This window comes from Styela clava, chromosome 13 (assembly GCF_964204865.1).
Source record: "Styela clava chromosome 13, kaStyClav1.hap1.2, whole genome shotgun sequence".
Taxonomy (NCBI): Eukaryota; Metazoa; Chordata; class Ascidiacea; order Stolidobranchia; family Styelidae; genus Styela; species Styela clava.
In genome coordinates this window covers 296967-318165 of record NC_135262.1, presented here as the reverse complement: position 1 = coordinate 318165, position 21199 = coordinate 296967, and the positions used below count along the sequence as shown (strand labels likewise).

Below are 21199 nucleotides of genomic sequence, written 5' to 3'. Positions count from 1 at the left end.
AATTCTATTCTTTTTACAACAACGCCACGAATTCTAACAACGACATAATATCTAAAACGATCAAATAGTCCTTTTCGTGTCCAAAAATTCTAAAAACCAACCCGTAGCGCTTGGTACCCAAACCCCACCTAGTGTCAGCATAGCAGGAAAGTTCGAATTTGGGAGTCCTTGTTTCTGTGGGCGGAAATGCTAAAAAAAAATTTATGATAGATAGATATATTTGCATTACGGAATTACCGTACATAAGTAAAGCAGTTGATGACAAGCATATAAATCAGGATGTTGGCATTGTGATTTAAATAATAAAACTTTTGTCTTTTATATATATATCTGTATATTGAGCTTTATTGGCAAGGCATGTCGCTGGTCTGCTGATACCAGGATACCGTACTGCCGTACCGGTACTGTGTACGGTACCGGTACCAATACAAACAATTATTGAAAAATTCATTACTGCTGCACTGGCATGGTACCGGTATCAGAGAAATATTAGAAATGTTGTCCTACAGACTTAGTCTAGTAATGAAGAATTGATCACTCATAGAGTGGAATACAGGAATAGAAGGGTCATAGCCGGGTCTGGTATAGTTTAGTACCACATCCACTTCTAGCTGGCCTGGCTCAAAGATTTTTGCATATGTTAATCCTAACCCCCACCTGACTACGTCACCGAAAAATTACGTCATTCTGACGTCACAGTGGCGTAATAAGGCTCACTGAAGTATGCGAACCTGAAATCGAGCAAGCTATTTCTCTCGTTTTCTCGTCACAATGATCACGATAGGAGAGAGATCGCCGGCTTTAGCATCTTATTATCGGCGGCGCAGATGCCATTTCGGGCGATCGTAATTATACGGTACTTTGGCAATCCCTATGACGTGATGATGACGTCGTAGGGACGTAATTTTTGGATGGCATAGTCAGGTGAGGGTTAGGAATAACATATGCAAAAATCGTTATGCTACGCCCACTGGAAGTACTTGTGGTACTAAACTATACTAGACCCTCATAGCCTACAGTCATAGAATTTAAAAGTTTGAACCTACATCCTGACATCTATCTGAGTTTAAGAAAAACATGGATACTACTGTTCTATGCTTATTATTTGTACTTTCTATTGATTCTATTCTATTGAATCAATTTATACCTATTCTAATTTATACCTCGATTTATCCTATTGATTTCTCCTGAGATAAATATCAAAATCATATCCTGTGCTATATTCTCAGCCATAGACAAGTAAATTCACTGCGTTATCAAGATTAAATCAGCCATGGTTGAAACATCGATTCGTTTCCGAGTCATGCTCGAGCCTCGTGGGTTCATAAAAGTTATCGAGTTTGTTCTAGCGATTGTCGCGTTTGGAACAACGGGAGGATATAACAGTCAAATGGAGTTGTCTTTAAAGTGCACTGGAGCGGAGGAAGTGAAGATTTTCCACCTCCCGGTTTCTTATCCGTTCAATTTTGAAAGTGAAGAAGTAACTGTAAGTTTAATTCTTGATCTGTGCATGCGACAGTACAGCAAACTATCCAAATTCCAAAAATTTCCCTCCATTTGGTTCAATAAAACAAACACTCCAGTCTCCATGTGTCTCACAAACGAGGGGCGTCTGGGACCACCTCAGATGCTTCATATCGTGCCATGCTTGTCTCAATAATAATCTAAATTAATCGCGGCCCTCACATGACCAAAATTACCCTTTTTTTGCTAAAAACTCGAATGCTACGGTAAATTATTTTTTTTTTTGGTAAATCGGATTATTTTTTCCCAAGGAATTCAATGATAAGTTACTACATTGCGCTTTTTTTTCGTATTTTGCGCAACTTCATTAAACTGTATTATTACCGATATTGAGGGACAACAATGTCCAGACGTCTCCCAAAAGAGAGGTGTCTGATCATCTGTGAAATGGGATTCACTGAAACTGGACAATGTCACCCGATTTGTATAGTGTGCCGTACTGTGAGATGCTTGTCAGTCTTTGCTCAATATAAGTCTTCCTCACTTCTGAGTGATCGCATGTATTGCCCCACATTAATTCTATATAGTTGCAGCAGCGGAGTAATCAGGGTGTTAGGGATCGTAGCTTAAAGTGCTTTTCAAGTCCATGCTTCTGAAAACAAATAACTGGCCAACTAATCCCATACCCGACCTGGACTGGCAACCGGACGAGAGGCCATGGTTCGCCATATGATTAAGCCGTCTCATCGCCTTTCCTCTCCCCCGGGATAAATATGTAAATCCTATCCTATCCTGAGACTTTTAAAACCCATGTTTTTTGACCGGCCCTGCTAGCTGTTGCGATTGGAATTTTCCTTTTGAAAATCCCTGGCCCCTGAGTTATAGCAGCTCTTCGAGCGTCTCCTTAGTCCAGGGGTTCCTAAGCTTTTTTCAGGACGACCCCAAGAAGAACTTTCAAGCGTGCAGTGCGACCCCAGGTCAATATATTATTTTTTCAGGAAACTTCAGAGTTACTTCCATTGGACTTTTGAGTTTGGTCATGTGGTGGTATATAGTAAAATAAGCTAAAACCAAACAGTGATGTCACAATAAGCACATACATTTTCTATAGCTTAAGCATAGAGCGATGCTTATGAGCTTGTTGTACAGTAAGCCATGGTACAAACTGCTAAATCTAACACGGTTTGTCAAATTTTACATGTTTTGTACATCCATCCTCTACGTCTACCATACCTCAGCGACCCCATGACCTGTTTGCGACCCTACCTACTTTTCACTCCGACCCAATTTGGGGTCGCGACCTCTGGTTTGGGAACCTCTGCCATAGTCGATGTTTCATATTTTCATTCATTTTAACTTTTCTATAGCTAAGAGTCAATGTTGAAATATCTCTACAACATGGTTTCAATCACGCCCCAGGCATATTCAAGGGGGGGGGGGGGTATTAAAATTTATAATTGTCAAGTCAGACCAATACAGTAACCATCCCCCTGGTTACATTTCAGAATTTTTTTAATCAAAGTCTAGATCATTTTTTTACTCAAGAACCGGCAGCGAAATATTCATTTTAAAATTTATTTTCAACCCAAATTACGCTACAGATTTTCCCAGACTCCTGGTTAATTGTCACAATCCAACTTATTTTTTCGTTTTCTTTACATTGCGTCTTAGTCGCTTTTGGCATTTCAGTGCTTGCCTGTATCTTTACTTAGAAATGAGCATGTTAATTTACAAAATTAATTGAAGATATTTTTGGTTAATGTTCAGAATGATAATTTTTAAATAAACTATTCTAATTTACCCCTGGGTATTAGAATTTGGATTTATTTCAAAATCGAAATTATTTCACAGCCTTGAGTCCAGTTTCAAAAATTCTCTCAAATTGAAGTGAGAATCATAATTATTTTAATCAAAATTGGAGTCAACATCTTCAGCTCCCCGAATCTGATAAAATCTTATCCTGACTTCTCAGATCTTTGTAAATGGAACAACCTAACTTCTTAATTCTCTTTCTTTAAGGTGTGGACCTGCAATACAACCAGTTATGTACCGGTCAAAACCACATTAGAAGGAGATTTCAGCCCTACGTCTCAGTGGTTTATGTTTGTCGGAGTCATGGCTTTCCTGATATGTTTGGCTGGTGTTGTTTTCTATGTTGCATTTGAAACTAACATTCGAGCAGTGAGTAATATTTTCCTAATTTTGGAATTGGAATTTAGTCTTGGAAATGCATATTTCAGGCAGAGAAATACGTTATGGTCTCCGAACAAAATCTGTACATTCAGCAAATGTCACTAATTTAGTATGTTAGGCAATCCAAGAGACATTTGCATTTATGTTAGTGTGCAGCTGGACTCTTGAATTGCATAGTATAGTCATGTTTATTCCTGCTACAGCATCCTTGCATTATACGCAAAGGCAATGAGGAAGGATTGGAGTTAGTCTCGCGTAACCACTAATGATAGTTTAATTTGAAATGTGTTTGATTATTTATATATCAGTAGTGGTTACGCAAGACTAACTCCTAATCCTTCTCAATGACTTTGCGTCAGTGTATGTGTATAATGTAAGGATGCTGTAGCAGGAATAAACATGACCATACTATGCAATTCAAGAGAGTCAGTGGTTTATTTTTACACATGCCGAAAATACACGTTGTACTGTACATACGAAATAAGAAAAGATAAATAAGAATTTCATGTCTATATCAAGGGGAAGAAAAGTCGAACAAATAAATAATGCTATGCAATTCAAAGGTCCTGCTGAACACTAACACAAATGTATTTCTGTAACGACAATTTTGTTTTAAACTGCTTGTCTGAGAAAGTCTGATTTTGATCAGACGAAACGTTATGGAAATACATTTGTGTTAGTGTACAGCAGGACTCTCGAACTGCATAGGATTATTTGTCTGTTTCACCTTCCTTTTCCTTAATATAGACATGAAACTCCTATCCCAACCAGCAAAACCCAGACACTAATCTGTATTATTGTTGATTCAGAAAAACGAGAACCTTGTGACAGTGGGTGATCTGGCAGTCACCGTTCTCTGGACTTTCCTGTGGCTGACAGCTGCTGCCTCATGGGCTTGGGGAGTTAATCAGGTAGGTGCCACCTAGACCAGCGTTTCTCAAACTGTGTGCCAGATTCGTAGGTGTGCCGCGGATCTTTTAGAAAATAAGCTATTCGTATTACACATAGGCATGTATGCATTGGGTAACTTGTGAGACTTGAGTATGCGCTATCCATCAGATCAATATTATTGCGTTTGTCTTGTCAATGTAGAGGGTGATTGTCTTATTTAAAGCTATCTTTTCTCTTTTACAAGTGTGCCGAAAATTTTTTTATTTGCTTAGTGCGCCGCAAGCGAAAAAAAGTTTGAGAACCACTGTCTTAGAAGGTTTTCAAATTTTATGATTCGTGTTCAGGTTGTGAAGAACGAGAGCTGCACTGTGGCCCCTAATTTGAGTTATGTTTGACAGAGAATGTGTCAATGTATATTCATTGAGCTTGCATTTGTTAAACTGAAGTTCTATAGTATTATTTGTTGTATAGTCAGTACCGCGATACCATACAAAAGGGTGACCAACCTGCTTTCGACCCCGATCGACTGAAATCTTTAAAGTAGCTCGCGATCGACTGATCAATAATAAGGTCATACACAAAAACGAATGAATACTGAATATACTGCTAACTGCACGCACATCACATGCATACATGAAATTCCACCGCTGGCATTAAGCTCGACTCTATGAGCTCATTTTTAATGAAATCGTCCCCAAAATATGTATTTTTGATGTTCCATTTAATTTGGTTATGTATTTATACCCGGAGTGAATGTTTCATCATTTATCTAAGGCCTGCCTGATTTTTAGTTCTATGCAGTAGCTAGATATAATATAGCGGTAGTAGAACAGACAATCAGGCATTAGTTAGCACTGTCAGTAGGGCTGGGCATTTCATATCAAAATTATTCGACTCGGCCCGAAGCAAAATTTTGAATCTCTGCCATCTTTTTTCTTTCGAGGTCGAGGTGAATTCCCCAATTTTTTTTTCATTGGAGCCATATTTTTTCAACGCAATACTGACATAATATGACTATTCTCTGTAGTGAGTTATTGATAAAATGTGTTTCTTATTGTGTGTGAACGCTCAGCAATCTGCCTGAGTGATGTATACTATGTTTTCAGTGATTTATGTGTTGACAGGACCAATTACAAAAAAAAATGCATACAATTACATATTTCTCATTAACTTCCTAGTATTAAGATTCAATTCGAAAAAATATTCGATTCGATTCTGAAAATTTATATTTTGTCAGTAGATATGAGTAATACCCAAGCGCTTCAACTTAAAAAGGTGAAATTTAAAAAAATAACTGGTTTGAAAAAATGGGGGAAAAAATAGATATTTTTTATGCTATGAAAAGCAACCTTGTCTTTGTCGTTTTTTTAAAATAAAAATTTCAACATTTCGAAACATCCTGAGTAAATACAAATAGCACAGTCAGCAATGATAAGGATGCATTATGAGGTAATATTGTATCTATGCAATAGTTGGCCCAGTCAGCAAATGCATCATCATAATATGAATTGAGCGGGAACTTAGGACAGGATTTCCCATTACATTGGACTATGATATTGTAATCATGAATCACCAAATATAGACTGGGAGCTTCCCGGTTTGCCATTTTCTCTTTTTTTTTCAATGTCTATTGCCTTTCACACGCAATTGCTGCATGGGACACTGCATTATATCATGGTTGCGTAACCTGCGTCCCACAAGAACAGATTGTGCGCCCCGCGAAGTGCTAAATTTGAAGGGTGTGGGGCCCGCATAACGAGCTTTTAATTTAGTTTAATATGGTATATGCCAGTAATTCCACTTCTTTCCATTACAAAGTCTATACCAAGAGTCCAATTCATTATCTATGTCTATTTTTGGGGGTCGCAATGTTGTTATGTCTCACGCTTAAACCACTAAGCCATTAATTCAAATTGTATCTGAACATTCTCTGCCATCAAACTTTCATTTCTTCATGTCTGTTAGTTGAAATCAATATTTGAAAGAGAGCAATCAGTCAGCATATGTCAACTCGGCGAGGTTTCCCTCCCAAGAGTATTGAAAATCATATTGATGCACTGCAGAAATGGTTTATTACTGCTACTCTAGTAGTGTGTGTACCAGGTTAGGATTAGGCCATTATTTTAATCCTATCTTCCTTATTTTAGTTCTATTGCGAGTTCGGGAACTGTCTGTGTGAGCCAAGTAAATATACCCCCTGCCGCAGGTTTACTTTACACAACTCGATGTAAGATAGGCGAACAAAATTAGTTACCTCCATATTGGTACACATACTTCTGGAGCGCCGCATGTTTGATATCATAAAACGAAAGAGGAATGAAATGCATTACAATACCAGAATTAAACAAATCACTTAATTTACTCTTTTGCAATTTCTTACTTTTTTATTTGCAATTTATAATTTACTCTTGATTATTGTAGTTATTGAGTGCAGGACATAGAGAAGGGCAATGATATCGACATGATGCTTTGTGTCTCCCTAGAGAGCCATGGACCCATCTAGTTTGAAAAGCTTTTTTTTTTTTTAGTTTTTGTAGAAATTTCAAATTTGTGTCAATCTGCTATTAATGCATACTTTTACAGGTGAAAGCATATGGAGGGAAAGCTATTTCACAGGCACCAATGAAAGATGAATGTGCGGAAAACCAATGCAGTTATTTATCCGATCCTGATTATGGCCCTCTGAATGCATCGGTAGCGTTTGCGTTTCTGAGTGTCCTCGTATGGGCTGGGAACGTCTGGTTTGTCTACAAAGAAACCCCGTATCACGATGATCAGGCTACTCTCACCCCCAACGAAGGAGTCCCAAGTCAAGAAGTTCCGAGCAATCAGAATTAAATATTAATATTAGAGAGACTATAAATTGTGGAGCGTCGAGTGAGTGTTTAAAGTGTGACTGTGGGGGCAGATGTTACTTTGTTTCCCCGAAAATGGGGGTATTATTCTAATTTTCTCTAGAAAAATTACACTAGAGATTATTTTTGGGGGAAGTCTTATATTTTCATTTATCAAAAACAAAATTACAAAGTAGAGAATTACGAGAATTTTCAAATATACAAAATATGAAAACCAATATCCATTTACTTATAAATAACAAGTTTTATTTAAAAAAAAAAACTGCTAAGCAACTATCGACTAGGTCTCAATTTAAGGAAGGCCTTTAATAAAATCATTTTCAAAATTCAGGCTAAGTCATATTTTCGGGGAAACACAGTAGCGTGTTTGTCGGGGTCGCTTTTTGAATATTTTTGTGTCTGACTTCAAGTTCATTAATTTAATTATCTGTTGAGAATGACAACTTGTTCCTTTTTAGTTACTTTCAGAGATTTTGACTTCGGTTTTCACCAGTCTTAACCTCTGACCACGAGTAATTCAAAATCTTGGGCTTGAGGGTTAAAAAATAGGGACATTTTTTAGTTATTCCCCCCCCACTAATATATGAATACTCACTTCATCCAGTTAGCGTTAGTAACACAGATTGCACTGAAAATTCTAATCATTTTTAATCTCAGCCAGAACTGGATTGTTGCTAATTTTTTGGTACTCCCGAAGTATGCGCACCAAGATGTCGCACAACTTGAACCCTAACCTGGTACACAACCTGAGTTCAGGTTGTGCGCCATCTTGGTGCGCATACTTCGGGAGGTCCAATTTTTTTTAAAACGTGGGGTTTTTTATTACTGGAAAGGGTCTAAAAATTTGTCTCCAATAGACTTAAAACATTAAACAATAAATTGCTTCAACAAGCCTTCTTCAACTACCCATTAGGAATTCTAAGTTAATTTCAACGCTTTTTGAATTCCTTTCTAAATCCCGGCTCCATTATCACTGTCAGAAGCCGATTTTAAAAAATTCAAAATTTCAATTTTGAGAAAAAAAAATATGACTTGACTCCAATATCAATAAAAACACGCAAAACCTTCAATTCCACATCCCTGTTTAGATACATTTGAAATAGTGAATTGCTTATGAGTACACGGTAATAAGGCTTTTGGCTTCATAAAGGATTTTTTAATATATTGACACTCCAAGTCCTATTAACAATATCTATGAGGGTGAAAATAACGTTCCATTCAAATAAGTCAAATTTATCAATAAAAACATGTTGTACCCCTCGTTCCCACAACCCTTCTTAGAATACTTTTGCTCTCTTTCTTATGAGTGAATGATATTTTAATAAGACTTGGATATTTTAATATACTGACACTCCTATTAGCCATTTCTATGTCATTTGTTTTATATAGAGCTGTCCCGTATATATATATTACTGTCTTGTATTAGCATCCTTGAGGCAACGTTTACATATAAATGTGAAGTTGACAAGTAAAAGAACTTGCACACTATATCTGGCGCTTCAGAAGTATGTGCACCAAGATAGTGGACACTGGAACGTAGTATGTGTACCAGGTTAGGGTTGGGCCATAATTTTATTTCAATTTTTAGTCTTATTAAGAGTCCAGGGACTAGCCATATGACTCCCGTAGTATATGTACCTGAATTTATGGCCTAACCCTAAACTTGTACACATACTACGTTCCGGTGTCCATCTTGGTGCACATACTTCAGGAGGACCATATATCTTAGTACCCTTGTCTTGTTAGTTTCATAAATAACAGTAACAGGATAATATGGCTAACTATGAGCTTTATCGGGCTACCAATTGCCAGATGATACCAAGCTCTAGAAAATTAAATTATTCAGATCATTGAATTGACATAAACCCCGTATACACCTGGGAGGTGTACGAAGCAATTTAAAATCAGGGCGGCCCTTGTTGATTTTTATGCGGCCCACAAACTTTTTTTTCCTCTACTCTTGAGATGTTTGAGGAAATTTTCATCAAACCCAAACTCTGATAAACGACCTAAATACCTTCTTGTGTGGCCTGCGCAAACCGTTGTTCTTTTATTTTCCTCTCTAATTTTTGCGAAGAAATTTTGGTTTTGCTGGTTAAAAACTGCATCCACCAAGGCTACTTCCGCAGTTCACATCCCAACAGATTGTAGTGTAATTTGGGGGGACATAGGGAGCTTCCTCTCTCTCAGAGATTTTCGAAGAAATTTGAAATCGGGGTGTCACTGGCATGCGGCTCGCGTATCCTTTTTTTACGTAAATTTTATTTTATACCACCGGGAGATGTAAGGAGTAATTTGAAATCAGATTAGCTCGAACCCTCACACGTCAGCTCCGAAGCAAATTTGAAACCATATTTTATGTAGTTCCTTTTTTCACAAATCGAAATGATTAATTTTTTCTGTAAAATCTGTTATTTTTGCAGTAGTTGCTTATGTTGTTATTGTATACTTCCAATATCTTGTTTTAACTTGTTATGGTGGTCGTCGTAATCTTGCTCTTAAATGAGGGGCTACTTTTTTGTTTTGTCATGAATATCTGAAACCTTGCTTATGTTCCTTATAAAATTTGAAAAAATAAATTCCTTGCTCTGGCTCCAAAACTACTTAAATCCAGATAGCTGAAAGAAACAAATAATTATCCATTGGCAGTGAATTCACAATGCCACAATTATGGTGCATTTTCTTCCAACCTGCTAAGTCAGGGGTTCTCAACCTTATATGGCCCATGGCCCTTTCGGGGGCTCTCAGCAGTCAGGACCTTTGGAGTATTCGATTCGGACCGCGCCTAATTATTTATTTTGGATCATTACCCCCACCTTTCAAGTTTCCGTTTATAAAATCACTTTCATAGATTTAAATATATATTTAAAAAACTACGGTATAATGCCATAATAAACAATCTTTATTAGCTAATAATCATTAGTCGACTGAGAAAGTGCGCGTTCAAGGATGCCGAAATATAATTTCTGGAAAGACCGGACCCAAATATTTTTTACCCAAAGTTTTGTATGCGGATCTTCGGTAAAAATAGTTGAGTAGCCCTGGTATAGCCATTGAGCGGTCGCTCCTCTTATTTGTATTGTCAACTTTTATGAATCAAAAAGATTAATTTTTCTGTATATTCTATTATTACTGTAGTTGCTTATGTTGTAATACTCTCTGTTTGCTTTTTTAACCCAGTTGAAGTTGGATTCATTCATGAAAGAGTAATTACGTCTGAGTGAGTTAATTACATCTATGCGAGAGTGAGTGTAGCCTCACAACTCAAGACATACTGTTGCTATTTGTTGTGAGGTTATAGATTTGTATAGACATGCAGTTGTAATAATAGAACTATCCTCTTATGCATTTTGTATGTGTCTTCGAATTTGATTTTAAATTTGCAGTTCTCCTCAAATTTCATAAAGTTAAACTCAAAGTTTTTCACTTGTGGACTATACAGCCCTGCTTTTGGGTTATACCGTCAAGGCACGCATTTTTGCATGTTGTCTGAATTGAATTTTAGGTACTTTCGTAGTATGTGTACCTGGCTAGGGTTAGGCCATTATTTTATTCAGATTTTTCTTATTTTAGTTCTATAACAAGTTCAGAGACTGTCTGTGTTAGCTAACTTGATGTAAAATAGTCTAATTATATTAGTTAGTTACCTCCGTATTGTTATACACACTTGTGGAGCGCTGTTAATTCTTATATGAACCTTTCATTACAAAAGAGACTGACTTTGTAGCCCAGGTTTTTGGTCATATTATCACTGCATGTATTTCAATTCTGAAATCAATTTTTATTTTGTAGTTTATAAATTCTGATTTCATGAAGAAAGCTGAGCAAGTAGATGTCACATCAGTGCTTAAGTCAATTTTCAGATAAAACTTTCATTTGAAATAATTTGAAGTATATTATATTTTGTGAAGCTCACCCCCCCCCCCCCCCCTAACTCTTTAAATATTGGATTTACATATTGGATGGTATTGTTAGTCTCAGTCAATAATTATTCTTCAATTCTCGGCGCACTTCATAATTTCTCTGCACAGTGGGGGTAAAAGCTGAAGCTTTAGACTTTTTTCCTAGCAATGTATTAATCTGTACGTACCGGTCCATATGTCATCACAAACTGATTATTCGAACATTTTTATTGGCATGTTTTTTTAAAGAATCGCTGATAATCCTACATGTATATTTTCATATTTCAAATTTCATGTTATTACAGTTTTGCTCATTTCTGCTTATCATGTTGTTGAGGCCTCCCAAATTTGCATATGCAACCAGTTTGCACATACAGCCCACTTGCTTATACAACCCCCTTGCATATGGAACCCATTTTTATACAAAAACAATCAATTTTAAACATGTTTCCCTAAAAAAGGTGCTTTCCCTATGCACAACTCCCAACCACATGAAAATTAATTCAAGTCAATGTTACCCATTTATTTTTGCAAATGAAGGACTTTTGAGCGGATCGAAAAATTTTGGCGCATATGAGCCTGAAATGAATGCTTTTTTGAGTCTCGGTACAAAATTTTCGTTATGTGATATCACAATTAAAATTTCGACTCTCAAGGAATTTATTCAGAATTCTGACATTGGGGAGTTTGAAAATACGACCGGTTAAAAACATGCGAATCCCCCTCTCCCCTCCCTAGCTCTGCATCTCCAAAAAGTTGACATTTTTTTATTACTAATTATAGTAACTTGTTATTTCTAGTTAAATTTGCGTAATTTATTAAAGCTAGATCATGTGTAGCATGCCTATATGTCGTCATAATAAACCGTAGGTGTTTTACTTGGTTTGTTTATTACCCTAAAATGGTAGCATAAATGGTATGGATTTATTAGGTATCAATATAAGGCGTGGTTGATGATTCGCTCTTCCGACAAGGTGTCTCTACTTTCTTCTAAAGAATAAAAAACGTCGCTATTTTCCAGTTCAGCTGTGCTACGCGCGGAGTTAAGGGAAGCCCTGGGCGAACCTCATGCTATTTGGCACATAGTATGTACAGTGGCCCAGGGCGGAAGTTTTTGCCGTACTACTCATGGCAGATATGGAAGCCGGAGAGGCGGAAGTTGTGCTGTGCCCTGCATTGCATAGACAGAAGCCCCGGGAAAACGTTGTGCTGTGACGGCATGTACCGAACCCCGGGGTGGAAGTCTGTGCCGTGCTACGGCGCAGCTGATACCATTGCCTCCTTAATTGTATGACTGCTGCTAACGCAGTGGCATGCTAGCGAAGCGTTATACCGATAAGACTCGAATATGACGTGTCTTTTAAACACTGATTCGAAACTTGGAAAGTTCTGATCCGCAAAAAAAAACGTGTCGCTACTTTCGAGTGTACAGATGAAAAAATTGGAACGATACAGATAAGATTGGCGTGGCCCCTCTGCAGGGATGACATGCACAACCGTGAAGCGTTCCTCTATTTTGTTGGAAATCTCTAATTTTAGTAAATTTCACGAAAGTGAAATATTACTAACAGTTCAATCTTTGTTAAATTACACCAGTGAAAAATTTTGACTATTTGTTTAAAAAGTATGAATCGATGAGTGAAAAACATAACGCTTTGTTTCTCCTCTTAAACAGACATATCGTATCTAGATTAAGTACCTTCAACCAGTGGTAATTTCGAAGGAAACATTTTTCTACTACTATTACAGCCACCATAATAGATATTTGACTTCTAAATACCATGTACACATACAACCACTGGGAGTGTGTGGAGTGTACTACTTTCGAGTGTACATATGAAGAAATTGGAACGATACAGAGAAGATTAGCATGGCCCATTTGCAAGGATGACACGCACAATCGTGAAGCGTGTCGCTATGTTTCGTGATTAACGAACTAAGACCACTGATGTCTGACACTTTTATTAATGTCGCCAAGAATTTTTTGAGTTGTTCGAAAAGGGGAAGCGCAGTTCTTACCACTTCATGGCAGCTCCTGCCACGAACGTACCGGGGCGTCTCTTGCCATGGTTTTATTGCGCCATTACCGGTATATTTACAAAGTCGTGTACATTATTTTAGTTTATCATGCGGAATTATATCTACTTAAACCTAACCCCAAATACATCAAAACTGTATTCATAAGAAAAGCGTTCCAACTTACCCAATATTTATCACCATCAGGGGCAGCCCTGCTATTACAGCCAACCTGCCGTGGTTACGGAAGGAAAATTGGTGATATTCCGATTTGCTGCCGTAAGGACGGCCGCTCGCTATTGGTTTGTGGCAGCTAAAAAGTCAGTCGCCGTGGGTTCGGTCAAAGCGGCCATGGTTTTATGGCAGCTCTAGAGTCTAGACGCCACAAAATACTTGAAACTGCATTTGAAAAAGGGAGCACCTTATTCCGTAATGAAAAAAAGGCCGTGCGAAGTGGGTTGTGATTGAGGACTGCTGGACTTTCTGTTATCATATTGTCCTGTCACAAGGCGGTCAACCCCCTGGCCCGACACGGGGCTGGCAAATCCACACGAAGCCGTGGATCGCCATTTTATATTCTCGTATTGTTGGATTTTTTCCGATCGCCGCTTAGCCGCCGGTCGAGCGATGTTTCCGCTTTTCATCACTATCTCGATACGCGGATCTGGGGCGACTAAATGGTTTACTATTCCCACACCTGGACGAGATGCCGTAGTTCGCTAATAAATTGTTTTTACAATTTCCTTTCGCTATAGATGTGAAAATCCCATTACATAAATCAAATAGACAGATATGAAGCATACCGCATACATATGAAACGAATAACTAACTGGTTATCCAGTAACCATATGACTGAAACAGTTGTTTTCAAACTCGCTGCACATTAAAAAGGAATTCGATTTTGCTGACATTGAATTAGACAAGGAAGATTTTTTTCTGATACACGCGCATTTAATCAATGTCAAATACGTGAACTCGCTTTTGTGCGTATGAACGACAATAGGGGCCGAATTTTCAAAACACAGAATTTTGTGGAAGGTATGTAAGAAAGGAAAGATATTTCTCGAGTACTCGAACTTATATTGCAATATGCTGTTTATCCACTGCATTTAAGGGTTTTATCGAAGTTTCGCTCACCATAATAAATATTAATAAAAATCGAATCCTATTAACCAAATTAGAGCAACATACGTAGGCAGATAATTTCAGGAAAAGGTCATGGCAGTTCTAACTCCATGACAAAGCATGTTCTAAATTTATCGACATTGTTTCCAGACTTCTATTTATTATTAGTTGAAGTTCATAGCTTCCTTGACGCGGACTAAACTTTCACGGAATTATCAGAAAGACAATTTGACCTCGATGGCAGTTCACGACTCAAAGCGTTAGGGACACGCTTGCCATCGCAATTTTGATTTTCCTGATTTGGTGCGGCGGTGTGGCTCATCCTGCTAAGCGTTAGGAATACACTGGCCACCGCACCTCTGATTACTCTGCTTGGGTTCGCAGATTCGAATCCCATGCAGGGTGGTTATATGCGAGAGAATTGATGGACTCCTCGCCGCCGTAGGGTGGATCGTGTAACCGCTGGCCGGTTACCGCTCCCCCAACAATCTAGTCCATGCTTCCGAAAACAAATACCTAACTTATCCCATACCCGACATGGAATGGTAACCGGACGAGCGGCCGTGGTTCGCCATATGGTTAAGCCGTCCTATCGACTTTCCTCTCCTCTCAAAACGCCCCATCAAGTCCATGTATCTGAAACAAATAACTAGATAACTAATCCCATACCCGACATGGAGTGGTTACCGTCCCAGAGTCAGATGATTGAACCGTGCTATACGCCGAGCTCAAAGATGAGTCTCGTTTACTTCTGAGCGAGTGCCCACAGCATTGCCCAGAGACAAGTCTCTTTTACCTCTGAGTGAGTGCCCTTAACTCGGATTAGAGATGAGTTCCCTTTACTTAGCGCGTTAGCGCTAACACCTTTGTCACACATTTATACAAAGAATACTTTTCTATTAAAATCTTAATTCTAATAATTTTCTCACGCAACATGTAATCAATTTAGGGACTAATTGGAAGGCTTCACGCAATTAAAACGTCTCTGACGCATTTCTGACGCTAATTTACGCATTTCAAATAAATCAGTAAATTCACGCTAAATTAACTCTCTATTTTACATGGCCCAATCTTAAAGCGTGCATTTCCAATTATAATGTCTCTTTAAGCGAAACCGCGAAATTAAGTTACGTTGAAATGACAGTAAAGGCGACTGGTTTTTGTTAACAGTACCTTGTCACGATTGTTTACAAATATGGAGTTTCATTATCTCTCGCTTAATCACGGATTATGTCTGGGTTAAGCTTGATGATGTGAGAATGTTTTGAATTCTTGGTAGTAATTATATTTAACCTCAAATTATATAAAAGTGAAAGATTTTGTTGCTTTGTGTATTTTAGGGCCGTGGTAAGCCATTTCGCAATTTAGTCCAGGGTTGTTGAGCCGAAATTTATCGCTGTTTTGGTACTCACGTGGTGTGTACCAGGTTAGGGTTAGGCAATAATTTTATTCCGATTTTCCTTATTTTAGTTCTATTACGAGTTGGGGGACTGTCTGTTAGCCAAGTGAATATACCTCCTGTCCATAGGTTTCGGTCCCGTTACACAACTTGGTGATAAATAGGCGAACAAAATTAGTTACCTTTATATTCGTACACATACTTCTGCTCAAGGCCGTCCGGTAACGATGCCGAAGTTTATCGCTATCTTTGCTATGTTGAGACTTGTGTAAAATTTGGAAGTTCTGCGGAGTGATTTTTGATTTGCCAAAGTGCGCTGTCTTGTCAAATTCAGGGTACTCCCGAAGTATGTGAACCAAGATGGCGGACACCGGAACGTAGTATGTGTACAAGGGAGGGTAAGGCCATAATTTCAAGTACAAATACTACGAGTCACTTGGCTAGTCCCCGAACTGGCTATAGAACTAAAATGAGGAAAATTGAAATAAAATTATGGCTTAACCATAACATGGTACACATACTACGTTTCGGTATCCGTAATTTTGGTTCACATATTTCGGTAGTATCAAATTTAGCCAGGGTTGCTGAGCCGAAGTTTATCGCTGTTTTTGCTTATTTTTAGATTAATATTGGGTCGTATTTTGGAGTTCTGCGGGGCTGAATATTTCTGATTTTCCAAGTGTACTATGTTATTGCATCGCTCCTACTTTTCTGACCTCTTTCTTTGATTTAATTTGGTTTATATTAGGATAGCTTAAAATGCGGGCAATAACCTAAATTCGCCTAACCTAACATGATTGTTGTAAGAACAGATCAGTGAAGAGTTGATCTCTAACACCTAACCTAAATTAAAGAGGAATAAATAGAGTGGTGGCGGCAAAATAATATAGTACCTCACGCACGCAGTTTAACTGAAGTTCTATCAAAACGACCGTTCCATTCAGTTTCGACCAGATCTTAGAGCAGGGGCGGGCAGTTACTTTTCTAAGTTGACCACATACAGATAATAGACTTGGTTACTGAGACGAAGGTTCAAAACTCATTATGAACTATGAATAAAACAGTTTATTTACGAATAACTAGCGTCGATAACAAACTCATGCCTGCTCGTTTCACTGATGTAATGCAATAGGAATTTGCTGCAGAAACTAACGTTGGAAGATTAACAGGTTACGTGAGTATAGACAGTATAATTGAATTTAATTAAGTGCTGAAATTAATGCATGGGCCGAAGGAGAAAACAAGTGTTACAGTATTCACGGCCGCACGAAAGAAGTCCTTGAAGCTCTCTAAAAAAACGTAATGCTAGAAACCTCTGACACGAAGCCACGAGTCGTGAAAGGTTGGGAATCATAGCCTTAGAGCATGTTGGGTCCAACTAGTTAGTTATTCAGGTTGAAGATCTCGAATTCGAGTAACATGATTACCAAGAATGGTCGGATAAATCGGTTATATTAGGTCAAACTGGAAACATCCTTGTTCTCAAGAGGTCAGGGTTAGGCCATAATTAATAAAATAACTTATTTGAGAGCGAAGGTTAAACGAGAAACGACTGATATTCCAGACTGTTAAATAATTTGTTCTGAATGCGATAAACTAATGGCCTCCTCGTGTCAGCACTGAAAATTGGAAATTAATAATCCCGGAGAAGAACGACTTTTCACAATAACAGGAATTTTGCGAAAACGTGTTAGACTTTTTTTTATGTGAGCCGCTGCTCGATAACCTGTACTGATTTTCCGCATCAGCCTGCACTCTGACATATGGCATATTTATGATTTATTGCAATTTGTATGTCTGTGTCTATTTTGAGTAATGTGAAAATTAAACTACTGGTTACTGATTGGAAAACGATCATTAGGTTCGCGTCATGTCAGAAAGTGAATACGATGAAATTATTGTTTCTCGACACGAAATTTAAAATTCTTGTTGCTGTGAAAATCGATTTTCGCAATTGATCAAATGATTTATAATTTTCAGTACACAACGATAGAAGTAATCGATGGAAGGTTATTACTTTTATTTTATTTTTTAAAATTTCCCCGGGTCCCCGATAACTCACCAGTAATTTTGTTGTTTTATCTAATGAAAAAGATAATTTTTTTATTCCTCCCCATGATGCTTGTCTGATAATTTCAATAAACTCGATACTCGAACTTTATATTTTTTTATTATATTTTTTGAGGGGATTTTAAAAAATATAACAATATTGCAATAAACAATATTATTTGTTTTCGGAAGCATGGACTTGATGGTGGAGGAAACACTGAAAATACTTAAAAGGGCGTGGAAGGCATATACATACATACAATACATAACAATGTCATTCTAAATCACTCTATACATGTTTTTTTTTATTTTTACAAAATAAAACTTGCCAGCTAAGGCCGTACCGGTACCGACCGATGCGCGACCTTGCTGTCTATATCTTTATTCAACATTGCTATGTTGTATGTTTGTCAGCATAATGTCCGTAATCCTTAAATCCTCGGGCGATTTTCGTGTTTGTACGTGATGCAGCAATGTCGGGAATTTTACGACTTGAGGAGAATTTCATTGTCAACTCAACTTGGTGGAATATGAACTTTCTATTAGGCACGTACGATATCTAGATTACTGATCAGAATTTTAGTTTGAAAATAGAAATTTTTGAAGTTTCATACAAGAATTTTATATCATCTAGTCTAGTTTAGCCTTTCTGATTCCAGCTACCGTATCCTTATGAACTCATTTACGAAAAAGTGTGCTCCAGAAGTGTGTGTAGCAATATGGAGGTAACTAATTTTGTGCGACTATTTTACAACAAGCTGTGTAAAGGGACTGAAACCTATTCGCAGGTGGTATATTTACTTGGATAACACAGACAGTCCCCGAACTCGTAATAGAGCTAAAATTAGGGACATCGGAATAAAATTATTGCCTAACCCTTACCTGGTACAAACATCACGGGAATACCCAAAAAAGCGTATTAAGCACGTTAGTTTAAATTAGCAGATGCGGGAAATAACCTAACCTTTGCATATATATAAGTACTATATACTTATTACTTATTGCCCCACATGTACTTTATTTAGTCTGGCTCAACAATTTAGGCATATGTCATTCCCAACCCCTCATGACTACGTCATCCAAAAATTACTTCACTACGACGTCACAGCGACGTAATGACGCCCTCAAAAGTATACGGTCTTAATTTTTGATTGGCGTTGTCTGGTGGGAATTAGGAATGATATATTCGAAAATGATTATGTCGAACCCACTATGAGTACTTGTGATACAAAATAACACGAGACTCGCTTTCTATACCTCAAGTTTCTGTTTTCCGACTTGTTTTCGAAAATTTTGAATCCCCATTGTTCTGTCACGTGTATTGCACGTGATCTTAGTCATTTATTTCGTCACCGGACAAAAAAAAAGAAAGCTGATATAAATTACATTTACAAAGCATTTCTAACGAGTGAAATAAGAGCAGAATCTCATAGCCTGATCGGAAAGGAAGAATTGTGTGGTATGTTTCATCGAGGTACAATCGTTGGTTGGTCTACCTCCGCAGTTCCTGATCTTACCGTGTTTCTCCGAAAATAAGACCCAGCCTAGAACTTTAAAAATGATTTTATTAGAAGCCCTCCATTTAAAAAAACATATAGTCAACAACGCGATTTTTTTTAACCTAGTCGATATGATTAATAATCTATGTTTTCAGTTATTTTAAATAAAAACGTGTTAGTTATAAGTAAATGGATATCGGTTTTCATATTTTGTATATTTGGAAATCTCGTAATTTTCTACTTGGTAATCTTGTTTTTGATAAATGAAAATAAAAGACATAGCCCCAAAATAAGTCCTAGTGTTAATTTTTGGAAGAAACTTTTAATAAGACCCTGTCCTATCTTTGGAGAAACACGGTAGCAGTGTTTGCATGTCTGCGATCTATATAATATCACAACTCGCTATATTACCATATAGCGTTGGGCAGAATAAACAGATATACCATGGAATAATAAAACACCGCGGTCTATCTTCTCAGTAGATAACTGACTTATGGGCAACTCCAGGAAACATCTATTGGAATACGAGGTACTCCTGAAGTATGCGCACCAAGATGTCTTAATAAATAATGTCTTGACTCCTTGAAGTATGCGCACTGAAACCTAACCTGGTACACAACCTGAGTTCAGGTAGTGCGCCATCTTGGTGCGCATACTCCAGGAGGTCCGAATACGAAAGCAGAAACTGGTTGAAGTGTTGATGTTTTTTCGTTTGTTTCCCTAAGTTATTTACCCTGACTAATTTAGTCACTTTTTTCCTGGTTGACTCTCACTATATTTAATTTATGTTTCCAAACTGGTTTCATTCAGCAAGTCATAATGAAATAATCTAATTATTTTTTTAATGTTTTTCATCTGCTTTTCAACTCAGCAAACAAGGTGTCGCTGATACGATGACGTTGGTAGTTTTTTGCGGCCCCTCGTCAGTTGCGGAAAGATTGCACATTTGTTTATTCAAATTGATCGTTTATTATTTTACTTGTCTCATTACAATATTTCATACACGACGAAATAAATATCTGAATCTATACACACCCAACAGAAATGCGTAAACAAAGCGTGTGCGAACCCTTTCCATCCTAAATAAAACTCAACATTTAATGCGACTCGAAAATTTGCGTATGACTTTTGGTGACAGGCGGAGTAGTGCCGAATGTTCACTAAACGCCCTGAGTTCTTCTAGTTAGCACGGCGTTGTAGTGACATAATTTTGGATGACGTAGTCAGGTGTAGGTTAGAAATGACATATGCGAAAATGGTCATGCCAAGCCAACTAGTAGTACCTGACGGCGTTTAGTGAACTAGCCCCGAAGTTTTAAGATCTTGGAAGGCACAGATGATATACGTGCGTAATAGTCTAGATTTTCAAATGTTTAAATGAAGCTTTTTTACCGTATTTCCCCCCCAAATGAGACAGTGTCTCATTTCAATTTTCTTTCGGAAAATAACAATAGGGCCTATTTTGAGGGATTTCTTTTATTTTCATTTATCAAAAATTAGGTAATTACGAGATTTTCAAATATACAAAATATGAAAACCAATATTCATTTACTTATAAATAACACGTTTTATTTACAATAACTGCTAAACACAGATTATTAATCATTTAAAACGTGTAAGAGAGATTACACGACTAGGTCCAAAAAAAAATTTCGCGATATCGACTAGGTCTTTTATTTCAAGGGGAGGGCTTATATTAAAATCATTTTCAAAACTCGGGCTAGGTCTTATTTTCGGGGAAACACTGTATTAATTAGTTATCTGCTCTCAGTTTCGGGACAAAATGCAATATATTGCTTTTTCTCT

At 37.5% G+C, this 21199-nt stretch overlaps 1 protein-coding gene and 2 non-coding genes across 3 annotated transcripts; all 3 read left to right on the top strand.

The window, feature by feature from the left end:
* Window positions 1-1209: 1209 nt before the first annotated feature.
* On the top strand, window positions 1210-12183 carry LOC120332306 (synaptophysin-like protein 2). Its single transcript, XM_039399524.2, has 4 exons — window positions 1210-1486; window positions 3484-3645; window positions 4467-4568; window positions 7132-12183. Exons 1-4 carry the CDS (start codon window positions 1274-1276, stop codon window positions 7384-7386), a joined length of 732 nt encoding a protein of 243 aa, XP_039255458.2. The 5' UTR covers window positions 1210-1273; the 3' UTR covers window positions 7387-12183.
* Window positions 12184-12718: 535 nt separating this feature from the next.
* LOC120333489 (U6 spliceosomal RNA) lies at window positions 12719-12823 on the top strand. The gene has a single exon (XR_005568245.2). It is a non-coding gene; the product is annotated as a U6 spliceosomal RNA (small nuclear RNA).
* A 297-nt stretch (window positions 12824-13120) lies between these two features.
* On the top strand, window positions 13121-13227 carry LOC120333488 (U6 spliceosomal RNA). Its single transcript, XR_005568244.2, has one exon. It is a non-coding gene; the product is annotated as a U6 spliceosomal RNA (small nuclear RNA).
* The last annotated feature ends 7972 nt before the right edge of the window (window positions 13228-21199 follow it).

Bases quoted from the DNA above. Each gene is read 5' to 3' on its own strand.
- LOC120332306 (XM_039399524.2), top strand. From the start codon at position 1,274: ATGGTTGAAACATCGATTCGTTTCCGAGTCATGCTCGAGCCTCGTGGG. The intron at 1,487-3,483 runs GTAAGTTTAATT...TCTTTCTTTAAG, and splicing joins TTGAAAGTGAAGAAGTAACT to GTGTGGACCTGCAATACAAC. The intron at 4,569-7,131 runs GTAGGTGCCACC...ATACTTTTACAG, and splicing joins GGGCTTGGGGAGTTAATCAG to GTGAAAGCATATGGAGGGAA.